Below are 15,200 nucleotides of genomic sequence, written 5' to 3' on the forward strand. Positions count from 1 at the left end.
CTTCAAAAGAGGTTTTTGGTTTGGTTCACACTCAAATAATGAGGTCACTTACCATAAAGTTGTCCTTCTCCCTCAGCTCAGAAATCCTCACCAATAAAGAAAAAGAAATGTATATGCCCAGGAGGTACACCCAGAAAAAGTCCAGACCCACACACGCACATCCCTCTGACATTAACAGAAGTAAGTAAAAGAGTCCAGCTCAGTGAGTGAGGTCCCTTTCTCCCCACGTGGAGCACCACCACTTTGTGCAAGCAATTGCATCATGTCCTCGACCATGTCCTTTTACTGTAAGTTTTGAACGCACTCTATTCTCTCTGCCTGCTAGAAGAAGCAGAGCTCATTCTTAGGTGTTGCCCAGGAAGGATTGTGTAACATTAAGTAATCTTGACCCAAGAGACCGCAGCTTGCAGGTCATAAAAATAAACTCCGAAGTGAGATCTCAGGTGAGCTGTGCTCTTATCGTGAACAGACATTGAACTGACACCTGCAGTGGAGCCACTCAGAGTCTGTTAGCAAAGCTATTTTTCCAGCTCTTTAAGAGTTAAGGGTGCTCCGAGTAGCCCAGACATGCTGAGAGACCCTCATGCTTTGCAGCTCACAAGAAATCCCTGCAGTGGCATAAGAAAGAGGCAGGGCAGTTTGTTAACCATTCCATTTTAATTAATTGCTTGTAGAAAACCACTCAGTGTGGTTGTCCCTCTCTCTTCATTTAGTGTGATCAGATTGGCGCTTGGGTTTAATGTACTGAATATATTTTGTGTGTGCATTTATATATGTAAATATATGTAGATTTATGGCTATACATGAACTATGTGGATTTCAGGACTCTCTTTCACAGCCAGAGCACTGGCATACGAGAGTCAGCGCATCTTTTTTTGTGTTCATAGTTCTGCCCTGGGCCTCCTGGGTCACCTTGAGCTGGTTGCTTGGTGTCTGTGGTTCACTTGCTCCAACTGCTCTGTGGGTTTGGAGACACTGCCCACTGCTCTGGTGGGGTGTATCAATACCTGAAATTGCATTGGTTCTAGGTTTCTGAAGCAAAGGCAGGGCATCTGAAAATAATACGCAATAATAGTTGTATGACTTCAGAGGAAGGGAAGCAGCACCTTTTAGTCTGTCTTACATTCAGGTGTCGCCTAAGAATGAAAAATGCACGTTAACACCAAAGTTCCATATGTGCTTATGCCCTTGACATTTTTCATGTCTAACTCAGCGCACTGTTCTTCACACCCACCAAAGGGTTACAGTGAGTTTCAGCGCTGTAACGTGTGCGGGTGATGTACCTAATCTGGTTTTTGTGCACTTGCAAACATGAGAACTTACCTCAGATTTGTCTCATTTCATCATGTGGCCCTTAACATTTACTGTTGTTTCTTTGATTTTAACCGGCACCTAGCACACCGAGGAAGCCAAATTAACTGTTTAAGACCCAGCACAGCATTGAGGTAAATACCAGCAGTGAATTCACATTACTGGCAAAAGTACCGCTGCCTCTGTGGCTTTCAGTGCTCTTGACACCACCTAGACATCAGCCTGGCAGAGCACGTGTCCGTCTATCAACAGACACATGCCTTCTCCTGTGTACAAACTTGCTAATCACTTAGATTAGCACAAATGTAAAAGCCGGCTAACGTCAAGAGCTGACAGAAGCTGTGACATAGAGCCAGTCATTTTGTGAAAGTCCTCTTCCAACTTGGAAAGCTTATAGGAGCTCCTGCTTCCCTTGTAGCCATTTAGAAACACAGAGTTTAATTCACAGGATTTCATATTTTGTTGGTGTCATCATAGTCCATGTAATAAGACATTTTATTTTTTAAAAAACTCCATCCTAATTTGAAACAACATCTAGGCTACATCCTAAAATGATAAAAGCTGAGAAATGTATAGATAATACTGGTGATTCCTCCTTAATTCGCACTGTTGTGAGAAAAGAATCAGTTGATGCAAGTGAAGATGGAGTCTCACCCTTACCTTTGAAATTTTGGGGTGTAATCATAATATTATTTCAGCATAAAGATTCTTGATTCCCGTAGTCAGGGCTTCGATTTTTAAATAATCAGAAGCAAAATTCTGCTGTGCTAAGTAATAATGCATCAGTGCTAACAAACCTGCAGCTCCTAGCGCTAGGGCTGCTAGAAAAACCTAGCAATTTGAAATCACATTCAAGATGAGCTGTAGGACAGAGAGAAGCCTCACTCATAGCGTAACTGTGATCCAAGCATGGTATAGTAGTTTGGTTTGCTTGCTTTTGGTAAAAGCCCGTCTATTAATTGCAGTGTGTATTTGGCTTGCAGGTCACTTAGGCAGAGGTATCAGGGCTGCAGGCTGAAGAGGCAATTCTGTTCTGCTGGAGTGAAAAATAACATTTTTAAATCTGTATGTGTTTCGATCTACCTTATTGTGCTCTCTGGCTTTTCTGACATGGTACTGTAGCTCACAGATAGGTTTGTCCTGTTGTCTAAAAGACAAGAGAAAAAAAAAAAGGTTACGCCTACTATGCATGCATTCCAGTTTTTAAAAAAGGATCCCCAAAACCTGTAGTCTGAGTTCAGAAAGTCGTGCTGCTTGCTCACCTCACTGCATACATGCTCTTTGGCTGATGTGAGCATGGCTGGCCTGAAAGTGGGTATATAAAATGGGACTTGTTTTGGGAAACTCTTGGAAGAAACAAGAGGAAGCTTATCAATGTTGTGTGATAAACAGACGCAGAGAAGCTCGCCCCAGGAGACTTCATGCCTCCCATAGAAGAAGGTGGGTGTGAGAAAACTCTCTAGTTTTAAGATCTTTGCAATATTCAGAAGTTTCAGAGTAGCTCTTTTTCAAACCAGCAAAGAGTTTTCCCCCTATTAAATGTTGTAATTTACCCTAAAATGGCTATGGGGACAACACATGAACTGCGAAGCTGCGACTTGACTGATGCCAGCTGTCCTAGGCAAGGGCATTACATGGCAGTGTACTGGTTCTAATTTGAAAGGAGAGTTTTGACCGTGGCTGCTATTCTGCTGTGGAATTTGAAAGAAATGCTTTGGAACAATGAAGATGTTTCCTCGACATGATACAATCCATCCTTGCAGTTATTTTTTTCTTGGCCTGTAGCATGTGACGTGAACTGTTAAAAGTCAAATACGCTGTGACACAAACTTAAGCTGCAGCACACAGTGAAAAAAGTTCAATGAGCAATAGTCATCACCCTGCCTGCCTTTTCTGGAGGTAAGGACAAGTTTGCAGAATATCAGAATGGTAAGGAAAGTCCCTTTTGCACATAATTTAGGGCAGGAGTGACTCGGTGCCTTTGCCGGACTCTTTCCAGGCACACACAGCAGCTCAAGGCTGGGGAGCGTACAGCACGTGCACGTAGTTTTAAAGTTGTGCTGTGGTCTCCATCTCTTCCCCAGACATCCGTGCACTAGGAGACTTTCCTGCTTTACATCTCATTTCTGCCAGGGGCGATCAACCTCAGCCAGGGATTGGGGTCTCCAGCCACAGCTGCATCCCAAACAACAGTGTGCTGCTCTGGCAGCAACGTGGGATGATATTCAAGGGGCTGTAACGAGGTTATCTCCCAAGTAGCAGTTCCGTGAAAGGTTGATAAAAGCAACGGTGCTGGTAACATCTGAAGCCTCTTATTATTATAACGATGGTTGTAGAAAATAAATCCCCAACCAGCACTCTGCAGGGAAAAAGTGAAGTCCTCATGTCTTTTTCCACTCCTTCCTCAAACCTGCAGCTCAGTCAAAGGCCCACGGTAGAAGAGCTACGTGAGAGGAAGATCCTCATCCGCTTCAGTGACTACGTAGAAGTGGCAGATGCGCAGGATTACGACAGGAGGGCAGACAAACCCTGGACACGGCTCACAGCCGCCGACAAAGTAAGTGGAGCAACTTTGGGAGAGCCATGATGTGAATAGCTGGAGCATGTCGTGGCAAACGGCATCCCTTGGGTCCCTCAAAACCCTGTTACTTGTTTCTTGGTTTTGGTCTTGCCACATAATGCTGCCAGCTGAGAGCTCCTGCATGACCTCGCAGAGCAGCGTGACAGCAGCACTTGCCAGAATTGCTGTGCCAGGACGGAGCAGGCTTAGGTGCAAAAATGGCAGCAGGTAGGTCAAATAACTGGCAAAAGCACCTCCCACTGAGCCAGGCAACTCCTCTCTAGTGTGTTACGACAGGGGTGTTTACTCAGGATTTCTGCCCCGTTCCACAGAGTATTTTAAGCCCTAAACTGAAATCGCATGAGCCCTGCAGATGAAGAAAAGCTGTATATTTGGTATCGAGTGCACTGTCCTCTTGAGCACCCGTGGGGCCTTCACTAAGTGGTGTCTTTGGTGGCAGAGGAGTTAAATTGCTGGCAAATGATAACAGTCATTATCCTGAGGGTCTTAATGGTGCCTCAGCAAGAAGACTTAAATGTTTTATGGCCACTGTAAGAAAAGAGAACTATGAGGCTGATCAGTGACTCCCATGCTTTAGTGACTCAGTGATGCCCATGTAAGTTTAAAGACTTTCAGGTACCCAACTATTTCTTTGCTGCGGGACTCATACAGCAATGGAGACGATCGTGTCCAGTGTTTAGAGACAGGAGCAGGATTCCTGGCCATACCGCTCATTCATGGTGCTCTTGGTTTTATTCACAGAGGTGAAGGGCGGCCCATTCTACTTGTATAATTTCACCAAAGGATTTGTATAGTTTTGTGACCGCTGGTTTTCTCCTTGACAGAGGGCTTTTTCAGTTTAGCTTTGGATAAGTTAATGTAGCATAAAATGATCTGGGAAAAAAAAAGAAAAACTTCCTCTGGACTGTCCACAGAACATAATATACTGGGTCAAATTAGATTTTCCCATTTTACCTCACCATGGTGGACAAGATTTTATTCAACTGGCTCAGTTATATTATCCAAGTTGGTAGATGAGGGAGGGAATAAAGCCACGACTGGTTCTGCAGCCTTTGAGAGATCCCTGTCTGGGATGAAAGACTTCAGATTTGGTGTCCAAAGAGGTCCTTCCTCATCCTGTGTCTGTGAAAAAAAACAAGTAGTAAATACCACTATTAAATATAGCCTGGTAAAGAACTCGGTATTAAGGCAAAATACTTTGAGGTCACTTTTTTCTTTTTTATAATGCATGTGCAAAGTCAGTACACAGAGCAAAGGGTTTAAGTTCTCCAAGTGAACCTTTTCTAAGCAAAGCAGGAGAAAAAGAAATGTTTAGTCATTCTAATATTAATGCCCCCTATGGCATAAGGAAGCAGATACATTATTTTTTGGGTTTGGCTCATACAGGTGGTATTCTGATTTCTGCCAGTCAGGTGACCGGCTTTTCCCCACCACTGTGTCCACTGTTGGAAAAAATAGCCAGACAAATGGGAAACAACTCTAAAATGTCTGACAAAGTTGCAACATCCTATAAAAGATTATTTTCTTCCAGAGCTTTGATTCAATAACCGTCTTCATTGGTCAGCCCAGGCTAGATTTATTACAAAAATAGATTTTAGTAACAGACTTCGCTGTTTGTCAGTAAATCTTGTTTTGTATGCTGGATGTAGGGAACGCCGTTCAGTCTTACTTCATCTTTACCCGGTCTGACTGTTACAGGAATAAAAAGGGCACTCTTAAAGCTCTCCAACAGATGAGGGATGCAGGGAGGAACAGATTTCAGACCTTGTGGGAGTCGGCAGCCCGCGTGGCTCCTTCACAGTCGCTTAAGCAGCAAATTGGTCTGCTGAAGGTAGGCCCTTGAGTTGCTGCACAGCCATCGCTCCGTCCTGATAGATGGAGGCAGAGCCTGACAGACAGTTCCAAGGTAAATGAAAAAACCAAAGCTGTGCAGAAAGAGCACAAGGGGCCTTTTCTGTAGATCATTTAGGGCTTGTCAAGGCAAAGGGAGTTGGTGACTGGATCAGCGGCTGTTGCAAAAGCCCTGTTCCGGGCTCGTGCTGTTCGTACTAGTTTAGATTTCCTTCATGGAGAAAAATTCCTGGCAGACACGAGTACCGCCAACTGGAGCAGCCGCTGGTGCCGATTCCAGCATCAAAGGGAAAGGCAGTGGCACGCACCTTGGACTCGCGGGACCATTGGGCTGCAGCAGCCACCTTGCACATCCTCTCTGTACGCTCACAGTGAAACCCACTTGTGAGCTACAAATATCACAGGGCTGTCAGAAGTCTTGACTTTGGGGCTTGGGACTTGAGCCAGCTCTGCTGAGCCCCCTCTCCAACATGAAGCTGAGTCCCTCCAAGTCACCCCTTCTTTTTTTTTTTTTTTAATTCTTCAATATTTCTCTTCCTGCCTCGTTTTCTTTTCCCTCGTGGAGAAACCGCAGAGGCTGTAGGTCAGTGGGTCTCCTGTGGGTAGCTCCCTGCTGGACTAGTGCCTTGAATCGGTTCAGTAAATGGCGCAGCCGGGTCAGAAGGGAGGAGGAGGACAGAGGGGCACAGCCCAAGGCAGAGAGGAGGGCAGGGAGCCAGGCATCCGTCTTTCCCTCCCAAGTCAGCTCAGCCACTTTAGATAACTTCGTCCAGGGAAATTCAGGACCGCGTAAAGGCGGGAGACATCTCAAATGTGAGTCTGGCAGGATCCGGGCCCAGCTTACTCGCAGTCCAGCTCTGAAACAGATCGCAGTGTTTGAGAAACTCTGGTGCACTTTTTTTTAATCATGCTTATGCTAATTTGGATTTTGTAGATGAAAGTGTTTACATAATAAGCCAGAATTGGGTTCTGTATCTGCGTTGTCTACAATATGGTTTCAAATTGAGCCATTCCAAGGAAGCATTTATCTCTTCCTTTTATGTGATTTAGAACATGTTTATCTCTGCTCCTTTTCACATTTTAAAGTCTTTTTTACGATTTTCTTTGTCTTTCTGCTGTTATCTATCTGCTTCACTTTTAATATACTGTTTTGAGAACAAAGTGAACTTATTTTGATCTCTCTCATTTATACATTTATGAGTTTATTTGTCCTTTGCAGGCAGCCATTCGAAAAGAGCTTAATGAATTTAAAAGCACTGAAATGGAAGTTCATGAATTAAGTAGACATCTAACAAGGTAAGCTGAGATTAATTTTTTAAGACTATCAATGAATACTGTTGTTTTTTAAAAAAAAAACAACCCAGCAGCTGTTTCTCCCAACACCCACCGAACACACCATGAGGTCTAAACAACATTTAGAATTACAGGCTGTAAAAGAAACTCGCACAGATGAACTCATGCTGCCTTATTACATGGCGGTATGCAGGCATGTGCCATCTGTTTAATAAAGTGTAACCTCCTTCCATTTTATTTTTTAAATCCTCATGCTGTAGCTGCATGTCTGGTCTTCTGATATCAAAAGTAAGTAGTGTTGGTGTCTGAAGGAGGACAGGGAGCTCTTGCAGAGCCAGTGCATAGCAAGGTATGAATGAGTGTACGCTCAAACCCCGCTGAGCGTATGGCTGTTCCACGCCACGCTCGTCCCACGCACGGATCTCTCAGTCCTGCCTTCCACATCCTGCTGTAGGCGATGCAGTGGGGAAATAGCAAGATCGGTGTTATAAGACTGGCACTATTTTTTTTACGCTGTTAGGCTTTTTTTTTTTTTTTTACTTAAAAAGCTGGAGACTGAATGAATTATCCATGACCCCAAGCTCACAACCCTCCTCTCTGGCAGGCTACGGTGGAGGCACGCTGGGAGGTCAGGGCACGTCCCCTCACACAGCCTGTGCTGAGTCTGCTCGGGCTTTGATGCTGAGCTGAGCTGAACTCCAGGCATTTCAGCTGAAGTCAGGCATTTCAGCTGAAGTCAGGGCTTTGCAAACCAACATTAACCCACACTCGTTGTCAGCCATTAAAGACAAGCGTTAGGTATTGAAGACAAGCGAGAGAGGGATCTGGTGCAAAACTGGAGCTGCCCTTGTATTGATACGTTCATCAGCTAGGTGCTCATGAAAAATGCAGTTAATACTTTTAAGAAAGATACAGAAAAGCTTAAGGCAAAATTAATTTTGTATTAGGGGATTTTTATGTGTATAAATTAATAATTATATTAAAATTCACCACATGTATTATGCATATGCTCCCTTGCAGAAACGATCTCCCTTCTACTTCCAAGCATGCACTAGGATGGTTGCACTGGGGTTTGTAGTAACAGAGTGCTGCTGGAGACAAGCCAGCTGCCTTTGAGCCACGAGGGCTGGAAGAAGCTGGAGGGTGTGCAGTTGGCCTAGATCTGTTGGCCCCAGTGACTGAGCCTTTGAGGGACATTTGGCTTACTCCTCCAGGAGAGCAATGACAAATTTAGAAAGGATGAGGCTGTTTTAAAGGGGGTGTTGCTACAAGGAGTGGAGCTCCATCGAGAGCTCCCTTGATTTCCATGAAGCCTCTAAGCATCATGCAAACACTGGTGTGTTTCTTTCGCAGGTTTCTGGGCAGTATTTTGCTTCTCTTCCAGTGTTGGGGTGAGCAGTGACCCTCTTGAGGTGACTCAGTTTGGTTTTGAAAGCCACCGAGTGGCTTTGACTCAGTAAGTCTGGGCCACGCATGCTCAGAGGTATAGCTAAGGGTTTGTCTGACGTTCAGCAGGACTTACTGGTTACACAAGTAGGAAATGTGCACTTGAAGGAAGCGGCATACACAAAAATAGAGTAATTCCCTTAAACTAACTTAGATAAATCACCATTATAAAATCATTAGCAAGGTAATGAGCTATTCATGTCATTAAGCAGTGGCAAGAGCTGAGCAAAGAATGTGTGTTGCTTTACTAGTGGGACACATTAATTAATTCATGATAGAGTGAAAAATCAAAGCTTAAAAAAAACAACCTTTGCAGAACTGACAAACCCAGGCCTCCTGACGCAGAGTGTACTTGCAGAAAGGGTGGACATTTTAACTCTACTTGTCTTTTTAGCCTCAGACATTAAGGAATAATCATACTTGAGCTGTATGTAAATCTTCCTGGCTGAAGAGCATAAGGTTTGTCTAAACCAGACAATTTTTGTGGAATCAGGCATGGTGTGGCCTGAAAGCAGACTAGCTGATCCAAAATAACTCTCTCAGGGATCTGAGAGGAGGGAGCCAAAGCATAGTGGTGTCTTTGGTAGATTTTGGTGCAAACAGCTTATGCCTGTGGACTGTGAGTCTGGCCAGGACCAAGGAAGTGTGGGTGCCTGTTCTGGGTCCACAGTGCCGGCGTGGCTGATGTCAATGCTGCAGGCATCGAGCTGCCTAATTGTGTCACTGTAGCAATTAGTCCTCCAAATTTTTTATGTACAATGTGTATTAGAGGATATTATCTTACTATTTCTCTTTTTTTTTTTTTTTTCCCCCTTGGGTTTTAGGTTTCATAGACCGTAGCAGTTCAATTCTACCTGACTACTATGCCGTCTTCAAAACATAACTAAAAGGAACCATAAGTGCTGGTATTATTCACTTCCCTGTTACGTACAATGTAAATCTTCTGAACTGCCTTTTTAAAAAAAAAAAAGTGTAGAAAAATAAATATAACAAAAGGAAAATTGTATTTACATGTGATGGGTACTGCAGCAGCATCAGACCTGCTGGTTCAAGCTTCAATAATAGAAAATACCCCTGGTGGGAATCGTGCCAAGACTTGGCATCTATGTATAAGACTTTCCCGGCATGTGGATTTGCCATACATGTTCAAGTCCAGCTGGTGGTGCATCCATTTTGTCTTCAGGCACCCTGCATCCTGACAAGCCTCTGTCATCAATTCAAGAGAGCCCTGAGATGGTGTTCAGGGAATCACTGGCCTGGGTGAAGCCTCCAAAAGACCGGCGCCTACGGCACTCAAGCACTTATACCAAACACTCCTTTCAGGCTGCGAGCACCTTATGAGGATGGTGAAGGAGCAAAACTCCTCTCCGGGCCAGTCCATCCGTGAATATCATCTGACTGGAAAGGTATGTCTTTCCCTGGAGAAGTTTATGGCCAGTCGCTAGGCACTGTTCGGCTCCCAAGCAGAAAAAAGGCATCGCCTGTAAAGATCAGGACTCCCTACTGAAAGCTGGTTCAGTTCTAGCAACTGTTTATTTTTCATCTCTTTCTAAACCCAGTTGTGAACCCATCAGCAGTAAGTGACAAGAATGTTGAGGACAAGCAAGCAAAAACCCATCTCTTCATGGTCACTGCATGGCATTCGCTCAGCTTGTGGTTTGTTTTTACACCCAAGCTTCGTGATTGTGTGAGAGCCGACACGCGCCCGGCACCAAGAAAGGCTGGGATTCCCACCCGCTCTGCAGAGGGACACACGGCAAGAGGGACGGGGCGGGGGGGTTCGCTGAGGGGTATCTATCCTCTCTGTATCGGGCGTTTCAAGAACTGATCCTAAACATTCTGAGAAAAGCATGACAGACTGTGTTCCCTGGCCTAACAAAAGGAGTCTGGTGCCTCGGTTTGGATGGTGGGACTTGTCACCGGTACCCAACTATGAGGCGTAAGGACAGCAATCCAGGGGTGTTCTGGTTTGGTTTTAATTTATTTTTATTATAGTGGTTTAACACACAAACTGACCAAGTAGAGCTCAGAGAGCTGGTCACTCTGGGCCTGGTTTACCTGCCAACTTGAGCGTGTGCTTAACACTAAGTAAGCATGCAAAACAGCCTCACTGCATTCAGGACCACTTCTGACAAGCTTAATGGAAGCTGAACACATGTAAGTGCTTTTCTGAACTTTGGCCAGCACCTCCCAGAATCAAGCCCTTAACTAGCATAACGCCAGCAAGCTGGGGCAAACATTGTCTAGGATTCCCTTCCAGCTCTAACAAGAAACTATTATGCCATGTTTTGGGCCACTGGCCCAAAGCACTGTAGCAACGTTACTGTAAGAAGTTCCAGATTGTTACTTCAGGACACCTTTTTTCTTCCACGATAGCTATTTTGCTTTGACAGTTTGAACAGAGAGGCCAAAGTTTTTTTACTACAGTGTTGTTATTTCTGTTATTATTTTTTTTTCCTTTCTTGCTGTCTTCCTCGTATCCACCTACTCTTCTGTGCTCCCTCTCTACCTCCCCCGATGCCATGCTTAACATTGCCCTTTACTGATCGCAGGTCGCGAAGCTTCTCGCACACGAGCGTTTAATGGCCAATGCTGCACAGTGCCAACACTCCTGCCTCTTCTCAGGCCTCTGTCTCAATCCTCTGGTTGCAGGAGTAAAGCAAAAGGACCGCGGGGTTGTTCTAGCATCCAGCCTGCCAAACGACACTGGCAGTGAGGTTAACACACTCCATTTACGCTTAGCAGTGGTACTCAATACCTCACGGATTTGCTCTCCATCAGAGACAAGCGGAAGCGTTTCATTCTCATCTGCAGCCATCCTTGCAGTGCTATGGATTATTAGCTATTAAATAAGAGTTGGCTGTTGTAGGATGGAAGATGCTACAAAGGAAAGTAAAAACCAGCTGGTTTCTGGTGCCTCATTTTTGAGGGAGCATGCCTCTGATGTGATACGCTTCCTGACCAGGTAATGATTTCCAAAGAAATACAGACAGTGATCCCTGTATCACAGTTGCTTTAGATGCAAGTTCATCAGTAGTGGAAGCCTTTAATGTGCCATGTTATCAGCTCAGCGCAGCAAAGCCAGAGCACTTACCTACTAGCCAGGAATACGCTGCTTTGGGGCTATTTTCATGAAAACCTGGGGCTCATGTTTTTCAGTTCACTTACATACACACACGCCCTACCAAGACTGCATTGCAGCTGTAAAAAGGGAAAACAAAACTCTAGGCTTTTGACTACAGCCACTTTGCATTAGGAACGGGCTCTGCAGCATAGCTGTTCTGAAGAGCAAGCGCACCCTCCCGGTCCCAGCATGGATCCCACACCTGCCCTGGCAGCGTTAGCTCAGAGGTTCAGTGTGGAAGGGAAGGCGGCTGTTGAAGCAGCAGCATTTCTGATTAAAATGAAGAGGAAAGAGCTGGAAGTAGCAGAGTGCTGTTGTCAGTCTGGTGTCAGTGCTACAGTCCCCAGAGGAACAGGTAGTATGCGGGCAATGTCACGCCGGGTATTGCCACTGTGCCTCGTGGGCACGGGCCCCGGCAGCGCCCATGCCTGCCAGCCTGATAGCCTCAGTAAATCCTTGGGCACGTAACAGCAGACGTTTGGGCGACAGCCAGACGTTCCCCAACCACCCCGCTTTCATCTGCATGAGACACAGCAGGTCCCCGCTGGCCACTTAGCAAGTTGTCACGCTCTGCCTGCCTCAGGATTTACGCTGTCCCCAGGGCAGCTACACATGGCAATGCTTTTTTCTTTTTTCTTGGTTTTTTTTTTCTTTTTTTTTTTTTAAATGATGTTAACTCCTGGCTGAGCAGACACCAGGACACAGTGGAAGAACTGCCATATTTCTCCCAAATTGCAAGTAGAGCTCATTACTGTAAAGGGGGGAGGAAGAGGAGAAAGAAGCCATATAAAGTGTTTGGCACTGTAGTAAGCATCACAGAACTGGCGCTTCATCTGGTTTTGGCTTCAGTGGGTCCGGGTATTTTGCAAAGCTGCCCTTTGGCGAGGCATTCTTCAACAACCTTTCAGTGCCTGAACGCTGCAGCACGTCCTCAGTTTGCACGCCCACCTCTGCAATCCATGGGAAGGTGCAAGCAGACTGGGGAACAGCTAGTCCTTTTTTAAAAATCTGTTGAGCACTTGTTTTCTCATCTGTGAAAGCCATCTCTATCATGGCAAAGTAGTTATGATTCTCTTGGGAGTGAAAAAAAAAAAACAAACCAGAAAAAACCCAGAGTCATGATTTCCTCCCCTTCAACCTAGATTACATGTAGGACACAAAGATGATGGCATTCCTGCTAAGACTCTGTTAACATTGCAGTTAACAGCAGTCATCCTCATTCGTATTAGGAGGAGATTAATAATAGTAATAAAGAAATTACCTCAGGTTTAGGGAATGGAAAAATCAACACAGAACAAAAATGGCTATTCTAATCATCCATCACCAGGGCTCATAATCGAGATAATATTCTAGAGTCAAGGAAGAAAAACATTTTGGTTTTAATCTACTGAATCCTGATGGGTGATTCATACTTAAAAGTGCGCCAGTAATGTGACATCTGTTCTACAGCCTATGGAAAGACAAGGTGGAAAATGCTGAGGCTGGGGAGATGGCGGGGATTAGAAAAGCAACTCCAAAACATCTCGACAAAAGTTTTGATTGTTTGAAAGAAAAAAAGTGACAGAGAGGAAACACGATGATGGCATCGTATCCCCACCCACAGCCTCGCCAGCAGTGGGCTACAGGGACCTGGTGATGTATTTATGACTGACAGGGAACGTCAGTGCTGTGGCCTTTCCCCACCCTACGCCCCGCTGGGCACTTGCAAACTGAAGAAGTTTCAGGCTGCAGGGCTCGCTGGGATGGGGCTCAGGTCAGCTTTGGTGTCCAGACAATTCCTTGTGCGCGCTTATCAGAAGAGGAGCGGGGGGAGAGAATATCACAGACTTTTAACTATTTTACGTTAACTGAAACTATTTGGTGAGTCCAGTACACAAATATATTTCAGCCTAACACTTAACATGTAACCACAGCACTTTGTCATCACTGCAACTAGTTACCAAACTCACCCTTCGGTATTTCTACAGTGCCGTCCGTACATTGGAAACACTACAAACCAACAGAGGGGGAGCACTCCAACATGCCTAGTGAAAGCTTGCACTCAAAAATAGATGGATAAGATGGAAACTCATAGTTATACATGAACGGGGGCTCCCTAACGTGCCTGCAAATAAAATCACGTTGTATAAATAGCCATGGGAGAGGACTAGGCTAATAAAAAGAAATCAGGAAAGAAAAAGGGGGACAAATGATTTTTCCCGGGTGTTCAGTCTGCTCGAGCTTGGAACAACTTCTGTAAACAAAGAGGAGGTGACGGGCACGTTACTTGCTTTCCCGTGTGTCCCAGTTACTCCTGCACCAGTTGCATTTTCCAGTTGATATCCAAGTGTATGTATATAGTTTGTCTTTGTATAGGAGTGAGTGTGGTGGCTGTCAATCATGTGCTCTTCCAGTATTGTAATTTAACAGATTATGGCTGTATGAAAATGATGTAAATAACTAGAAAAGAATTAAACTGGATCTCTATGTCCTAGTTTTTGTACATACTGAAACTGCATGGTATTTAAATTATTGTTTGTCTCTGATGTATGCAGTTTCTTAAAAAAATTAATTTAGAAAAAAAAAAGTATTCCTGTGCCTGTGTGTTTTATCACCCTCTGCCCCAGCGACTGACTGTAACAAACAGATGCAGTCGAGGACAGCGGCCCTCCCGCTGCCAGCCAGGCTCAGCACTGCAGCCTGGCAGCTGCAGCGACACAGTGCGTGCCCACGGCCTGCCCGCACCTCAGCGGGGAGCAAAGCGGAAGAGCAAGGCTCGCCAGAGCAGATCGACGGGGCGCTGCATCGGCCGAGCCACTAGCGCCGTCTCTGCAAGTGGGTTCAGCGAATTTGCGCAAAGGAAGACGACTGGTACCACAGCCGCTAAAGTTGTACCCAGCACCAGGCTAATAAAGAACAAAATCAACAGTCTGCAGCAGACACGCATCCACAAACGCAACCAAACCCCACCTCTCGCTGCAACGCTGTCGGTACAGGGTACGCTCTGTCGAGTGCTTGCAGCCAGAGTCAGTGTGCAGCATTTGCCAACTCTACTCTCCCGTCCCTGTTCACGAGTCTTTGCCCAATGTGGAACACCCTGTGGTTAGAGAAAATGCCACTGAGTAGTACCAGCAAGTGCTACTGCTGTTCAGCAGAGCAGCCACACCTGCACAGCCAGCTACTTTCATGTCACCTTTTCATCTTTTCTTTTTTTTTTTTCCTCCCCCGAGTAGTTTCAGTGGTTGCAGAGCATTTCAGGTTGTGACAAGTTGCAGCCTCTGTGTAGTGAAAAAGGGAGGAAGAACCTTCATAAGCACGTACCTTCAAATAGTCTCACTAGCCACCTGCAGAAAGTACATAAGGTAACAGCTCTGCTTAGGCTGTTTAGTTTTCATAATTGATGGTGCAAAAATTCTGACCCCAAAGACACAAGTGACACCCCGCACCCTCACTGGAACTGGCAGGAGGGCGCAGCTCCCCCCCCCGATGCACACAGAGGCTTCCAATTACACAAAAATGAGAGGTCCATATACTTCAGCTGACCAAATCCTGCTCCTTTCCATTGGTGATGCAGAGACACAACGCAATCAAAACTCTGGTACTGGGCTTACTTGT

The 15,200-nt window shown here is 45.3% G+C and overlaps 1 protein-coding gene across 5 annotated transcripts in view; it reads left to right on the plus strand.

Moving 5' to 3' along the window:
- Positions 1 to 14,033, plus strand: part of PHACTR1 (phosphatase and actin regulator 1) — a 313,352-nt gene extending 299,319 nt beyond the window's left edge. For all 5 annotated transcript variants that reach the window (XM_054818209.1, XM_054818208.1, XM_054818211.1 and 2 more), the window contains 3 exons: positions 3,728 to 3,868; positions 6,963 to 7,039; positions 9,307 to 14,033. In XM_054818209.1, coding sequence (XP_054674184.1) covers positions 3,728 to 3,868; positions 6,963 to 7,039; positions 9,307 to 9,322 — 234 coding nt within the window. In that variant the 3' untranslated portion in view covers positions 9,323 to 14,033. The remainder of the gene's footprint in view (positions 1 to 3,727; positions 3,869 to 6,962; positions 7,040 to 9,306) is intronic.
- The last annotated feature ends 1,167 nt before the right edge of the window (positions 14,034 to 15,200 follow it).

This window comes from Grus americana, chromosome 2, assembly GCF_028858705.1.
Source record: "Grus americana isolate bGruAme1 chromosome 2, bGruAme1.mat, whole genome shotgun sequence".
Lineage (NCBI taxonomy): Eukaryota > Metazoa > Chordata > Aves > Gruiformes > Gruidae > Grus > Grus americana.